The sequence below is a fragment of the Pteropus medius genome, unplaced genomic scaffold (assembly GCF_902729225.1).
Source record: "Pteropus medius unplaced genomic scaffold, Ma_sr-lr_union100, whole genome shotgun sequence".
Lineage (NCBI taxonomy): Eukaryota > Metazoa > Chordata > Mammalia > Chiroptera > Pteropodidae > Pteropus > Pteropus medius.
In genome coordinates this window covers 729,477-736,146 of record NW_024340851.1, presented here as the reverse complement: position 1 = coordinate 736,146, position 6,670 = coordinate 729,477, and the positions used below count along the sequence as shown (strand labels likewise).

Below are 6,670 nucleotides of genomic sequence, written 5' to 3'. Positions count from 1 at the left end.
TTCTTTGTATCTATTGTTCTTTAGATCCATATATATGTGAAATCATGTGATATTTGTCTTTTTCTGACATTTCATTCAGCAAAATACCCTCTAGGTCCACCAAGAAACTATCTCTTTCCATCCCCTTTTAGTCTGTGTGTCTTTTAATCTGAAGTTAGTCTCTTGTAGGCAGCATATGTAGGGGTCTTATTTTCTTAACATTTAGCCACTCTATCTTTTGGTTGGAGCACTTAATTCTTTTGCATTTGACGTACTTCTTGATAGGAATGTAGTTATTACCATTCTTTATTCTTGTTTTTGATACATGTTTTTTCTTCTTGAAGAAGTCCAACATTTCCTGTAATACTGGCTTAGTGTCAATAAATTCCTTTAGCTTATTTTTGTCTGGGAAGCTCTTTATCTGTCATTCGACTCTAAATGATAGCTTTGCTGGATAAAGTATTCTTGGTTGTAGATCTTGGGTTTTCATCACTTTGAATATTTGTGCCAAGCCCTTCTGTCCCGCATAGTTTCTTTTGAGAAATCAGCTGCCAGTCTTATGGGTGCTCCCTTATAGGTAACTAACTGCTTTTCTCTTGCTGCTTTTAAGATTTTTCTCTTGTATTTATCCTTTAGCATTTTAATTATGATGTGTCTTGGTGTGGACCTCTTTGGGTTCCTGGTTTTGGGGACTCTCTGAGCTTCCCGGGGTTCTATGTCTATTTCCTTCACCAGGTGAGGGAAGTTTTCCATCATTATTTCTTCAAATAGCTCTTCAACTTCTTGTTTTCCTTCCAGTACCCCTATGACATGGATATTTTTACATTTAAGTGTGTCCCATAGGCTCCTTAAATTATTATTATAGTCTTGGCTTCTTTTTTCTTGCCATTCTGATTTGAGTGTCCTTGGCTTCCCCATCCTCTATATCGGTGGCTCGATCCTCTTCTTCCTCCACTTTGTTGATTCCTTCTAATATACTCTTCATCTCAGATAATGTGTTCTTCATTTCTGACTGGTTCTCTTTTATCATTTTCATTTCCATTTTTGTTTTTTATCTCTTAGTTGAAGTTCTCACTGAGTTCATCTACACTTCCCCTAAGTTCATTGAGCATCTTTATAACCAGTGTTTTGAACTCTGCATCTGTTAGATTGCTTGACTCCATTATTCCTGGATCTCTGTTCTGTTCTCTCATATGGGTTCTGCTTGTCTTCCCATTTTGGCTGCCTTTCTGTGTTTGTTTCTATGTACTAAGCAAAGCTCCTAAGTCTCTCAGTCTTATTAGTGTGGATTTCTGTAGTAGGTGTCCAGTGGCACAGTACTGAGAGGGGTTCAGCTGCAGGCCATGTTTAGCTACAACCTGTGACCCTCCAGGGCCACGTGTTAAGAGTCAGCAAGCAATCCACAGATGCTGTGCTTACTGTTGCCTCAAGATGCCATGTCAGAAACCGAGGTCAGCTGTCACCAGTGTGAGTCTTGGAGTTGGCTCAGCAAGGAACACTGGACTCACTGAGGATACAACTGGATGTGGCTTGGGTAGGGCCATGAGTTGGGGGAGGCAGACCTTCAGGGAGTCCTCTGGACAGAGTGACCTCTGTTATCCAGTTCGATGACATGTCAGCTATGGTGGCACTGAGTCTGCACACTAGGAGGGAGGAGGGCTCAGCATAGGAACAATGGATACTACCAGCACTTCTGCCTGGGAGAAAGCCTCACCTCCAGCCCTCACTCCAACAACTCAGTGTACCCCTGTAAACCCTTGGTGCCTCCCACACTCCCCCAGAAGCCGACCAGGTGCTGGTGCTCAGAGGGAGCAGGTCTGTCACCACTGAAGTCCAGTCGCAGACATGGCCCCTTTACGAGGCACCTGTGGCTGCCAGCTGCTGCTGGCACAGCTTCTGTCCCACTCAGCTGCTCGGAACCAGGCAGCCTCCTGTCTTCACCCTGTCCTACCTTCTGTCATTGCACGGTGATTTCTTATTTCTCTCCCTAGTTGTAGTGGTTCTGTTCATCTAGATCCCAGGTGACTTTGCTTGCTGTTTGATCCGTGTTTCTGTCACCACTCTGACTTGGTCATAAGAGAGATGAACAAAGCCTCTATCATCTACGCCATTTTTTTTCCTCCACAACTTCTATATTTTTATTGTGTTGGTGGTCACTATAAAATTATATAAAACTAAATTCACAAAAAAAATGAATGCATGTAAATCTGGTGAAACTTGAATAATGTCAATAGATTTTATCAATGTCAGTTTCCTGATTGCAATATTTCAGTATAGTTATGCAAAATGTTACCTTTGTTGGGAAGTGGGTAAAGAGTACATATGAATCTACAATGATCTCAAAATAAACAAGTTTTTATAAAATCAGTGAAATTTGATAAGTGGATGTGATCTTTGGGCTACCATCAACAGAGAAAGAAACTATAAGATGAAAAAAAGGAAGAAAATTTGGTGGAGTAATAAGTTTGGTTTGGGTATATTTTTCCTTAAGTGTCCATAATAGCACTCTTCATTTATCTCTCATATTTAGACATTTCACCTTCCTAAATATGCACTCTAAAGATTTCAATGTGTGTCAGCATCTTTGAACCATATTGTTTCATGTAGCAATGTATACATGTATCAAATCAACACATTATACACCTTAAACTTACCCAATATTAGTGTTATCTATTATATCTCAATTTTTAAAAGGACCATATTGTTAGAATTTGAGTTTAAGAAAATTTATTTTTTTGCAGCAAAATGGTTTATGCAAAAAAAAAAGTAATAATGAACTTCTAACACAGTATTCATTTTTAGGCTGTAAATATAGTTGGAGTTGGAATGTTTGGAGGAACTGGCACAGTAACCACACCAGCAAGTGTACCAGCAGTAGTACCAATGCTACATGAAGTTCAAAACAAAGTTTCTGCCAAACTGGCATCATCATGCATTGCTATTCAATGGGAGGAACCAAATTGCCATGGCTCTCCAATCACCGGATATAACATTCAATATGGAGACAGAAAAATTCTGACTGTTGATAGAGTAACAGAGTGTCTTCTGAAAAATCTACACCCTGATACCATATACAAGTAAGTCGCTCATATCTTAATTTGGGTAAATGTAAAGCTTTGAGAATTTTGAGCAAATCTACATTTGTATGTTTTATATAGCCTACATAATATTTCCTTTGAAAGAGTCTTACTGCTTTAGAAAACTTTGGCATTACTAAGAGCTAGCTTCTCGTCATCCAGAATTACCTACAGTGATTAAGCAAATTCGAGATTTTTGTCTCAAAAATTTGTCTTTAATAATTAGTATAACAGCATGATCAATATCCTACATAGGCTTACTAAGGGATTAGCTTAAATGTAGAAATTTATTTTCTTTTCTAAATATAAATTAATATAGTTTAATTTTTTTCTTCTCACCACTAGAATCAGAATTCAAGCTATCAATCATTATGGACTAAGCCCTTTTAGCCAATCAATAAGAACCAAAACCAAGCCACTACCACCTGAGCCTCCACGTCTTGACTGTGTAGTCTTTGGACACCAAAGCCTGAAACTGAAGTGGGGTAACTCTTCAAGCAAAGGGTCACTTTCCAGTGTTATAAGCTATAATCTGTTAATGGGAGCCCGATCTGGCAGGTAAACTATTTTTACTATTTAACATGTATTATAATAAAAATGTTTTAAAATTTCCTATCTTTCAAGTGGTTTCAATGAACTAATAGATGTGAAAGCATCCCATGATCACGATAGATACACTTTCTTCAGTTCCTACTGATAATTTAGCTCTCTGTTTTGCCTCTTCCAAAATACTTTATACAACACACATTAATACCAGGGTATAGAAATTATCAAAGAAATATGAAAGCCAGCTCCTTGCCATTATAATATTTATACTGATTTTTTTCTTTTGTGTTTTATCTATCTGGCTTCATGTTACTTTAGGCCTTGTTCAGGTTTTAAAAACTAGTTTTAAGTCAGTTATATAGTTATTTGTATGTGTACGACTATTAATTAATAATATTGCTTCTCCCATCTCGATTCCCATTCCTAGATTTTCTATCATTTACCATGGACCTTGTCAGATTCACAAAGTGCAAAGATTGAGTGAATATACTCAATACAAATTTAAAATCCAGGCATGTAATGAAGCTGGTGACGGACCACTGTCTAGTATCTATACTTTCACTACAACCAAAACCCCACCGGCCACACTTAAAGGTAAGTGTTATAAGCTGTGATAATAAAGGTTGCATTAATTTGAGTTCCAATAACTCATATATAAAACTCCACGGTAGAATTTATTTTAAATATCTTAAATAGTCAACAATATGATACCAAAAGAAACCAGTACTCAATTATGGATTCAAAAGGCAATGCAGAATTAATGAGACTCCTGGAATCATAATATTTTTTAAAAAATATATCTTTGGGATCAACTAAACCAGCCAATCACTCTATCACCACTGCCATTATTTTAAGAGGAAGAAGTCCCCCAAATGGTAAGAAATTTAGCTAAAGGACACTATAAGCCAGTAGCAGAACCAAGATTGAAACTATAGGCTCTTTATTCTCATTGTGGTTCTCCTTCCACTTTATCATGATATACATTCCTTGTATTATCTTATATTTTTTTCAAATGGATTAATACATAAAACTCATCAACTGATAGGTGTGATTATACTGATTAAAACTGAAAAAAATAAGATTATGTAAATAGTATTTGGTACATATTTAGTACAAATTTGTAGTTTCATATTTGTTAACTAGTACATATTTGGTAACTTTTGAAACTGAATTTTCTCTCCTTATTTAAAAAAATAAACTGCTGTTTATAATATATAACAAGGCAAATTTACAGTCATGAAAGCTCAAGTTTTGAGGATTTTTTCTTTCCAGTTATAAAATTCAGTGTTCTAATCTATCTACACAAGTCCAATCACTATTTTGAAATAATTTGTTTTCAGTGTAAAACATATTGGAATTTAACATGACAGACCACAATAATGCCTTGCTCTCTTTTTATGTATTTAAGCCCCATTTTCCTGAAATGTAGAGAGATTAATAACATGAAATAAAGATCCTGGCCTACTTTATTTACACAGGTGCTAAAATCCTAAAATTAAATTATTGATGAATGTAAAAATGCTTCCAAATATATGATGCATCATATAAATACAATGCAAGAGATTATACTGGCAGGGATTAAACAATACTAATAAAAGCTATAATAAAATCTTCCTAGAAAAACAAAAATGCATTATCAATTGATAATTTTAAGTTCTTAAAGGTTTAATTACAATCATTAAGATGCCTCAGGGTATAACAAAAGACTTTACAGGAAGAACTATAACTATATATTTCTTAGATTAAGCCTACGTGGACTGCCTTTTAATGACCATGGAAAATTATAAGAGAGACTTCAATGTATTCAAGATCATCTAGGAAAAATGGAACCCTCTAAACTGAAATTCTCTTTTTCTAGCACCTAAATTACATCAGTTGAATAGCAGTGTTTGTGAGGTCAAATGGGAGTCTTTGGAGCCAATAAAAGGAGATCCCATTGTTTACAATCTTCAACTCATCAGTGAAAAAGGAACTGATATGGTAAATTTTTGCAAATTTATTCTTTAAAATATTATAGTTTTATATCCTGCTGGAGACTGAGGTCTTGTCAAAGAGTAAGATATTATTTCAGGATGTTTAAAGTAACTAAATCTTATCCAAAAATCCTATCTGGTCCCTAAAGTTTTATGTATGTAATATTTATTTGGGGACAATTAGCTTATTCATTTAACTCATTACTATTGAATGATTTTGTATTTCTAGGTTCCACCGACCACATGCACAACTCATTCCAAACCTAATACAATTAAAGTTTAACAATTGTAAGTCTACTATTTTCCACACTGAACAAAATTACCTAAGCAGTGCTGGGTCTTCTCAGGACATTAGAGACTATAAGAGTAAACTTGTGTTTTTTGTGTGAACATATTCATGAAATGAATTAATTAATTCATATTTTTTCTGTTGTCAAAAACCATACCATGGTATTTTATTTAGTAATAAAATATTTTCTTTTTGACTCTTTTTCCTTTAGATTTACAAAGGACCAGATACCTCATTCTCCTTTTCCAACTTTCTCACAAATTCACATTATCGCTTCAAGGTCTGCGCTGGACGCCAATACCAGAATTCTGCTGGGTTACAAGAGATCTGGGGACGATATAGCCCCAGGGCTTTTTTCTCAACCTATAAGCATCAGCCAGGGACTGGCAAAAGCGGTACAGGAAAGGGGGGAAGCCACCCTACTGAAGATAAACGTGAAAAGCTCAGGATAGAGATGAGCGATGATACATTTATTCTAATCCTCATGATAGGATTTGCGCTAGTTGCCATTCTTTGTGCTGTCACAATTCAATACTTCCTAATCAACTAATCTATTTTTATGCATTTTCACCTTTTTAGGAAGTTCTAAAACAAATTATATCAAATATAGAAATTGCTAAATACATCTCAGTTACTTAAAAGTGAACCTAAATTTAGTAGAAAGCCTTACAAACATTTACCTGACAGCGAAAGAACTACTTTACATTCAAGAAATTCACTGTGACAGTAGAAGAGATTTTTTTTTTTTGAAAATAGATCTATTTTAAATTTGTGAACTTTAGAAACAAAACACTTCCACTATTATA

At 35.2% G+C, this 6,670-nt stretch overlaps 1 protein-coding gene across 1 annotated transcript; it reads left to right on the top strand.

Moving 5' to 3' along the window:
* The first annotated feature begins 2,862 nt into the window (after nt 1-2,862).
* Nucleotides 2,863-6,457, top strand: LOC120591984 (fibronectin type III domain containing protein 3C1-like). Its single transcript, XM_039849597.1, has 5 exons — nt 2,863-3,056; nt 3,402-3,614; nt 4,030-4,196; nt 5,461-5,582; nt 6,076-6,457. Exons 1-5 carry the CDS (start codon nt 2,863-2,865, stop codon nt 6,412-6,414), a joined length of 1,035 nt encoding a protein of 344 aa, XP_039705531.1. The 3' UTR covers nt 6,415-6,457.
* Nucleotides 6,458-6,670: the final 213 nt, after the last annotated feature.

Coding starts and splice junctions, on each gene's coding strand:
- LOC120591984 (XM_039849597.1), top strand. CDS start 2,863: ATGCTACATGAAGTTCAAAACAAAGTTTCTGCCAAACTGGCATCATCA. Junction 4,197..5,460: donor CCCACCGGCCACACTTAAAG/GTAAGTGTTATA, acceptor CTCTTTTTCTAG/CACCTAAATTACATCAGTTG. Junction 5,583..6,075: donor GTGAAAAAGGAACTGATATG/GTAAATTTTTGC, acceptor TTTTTCCTTTAG/ATTTACAAAGGACCAGATAC.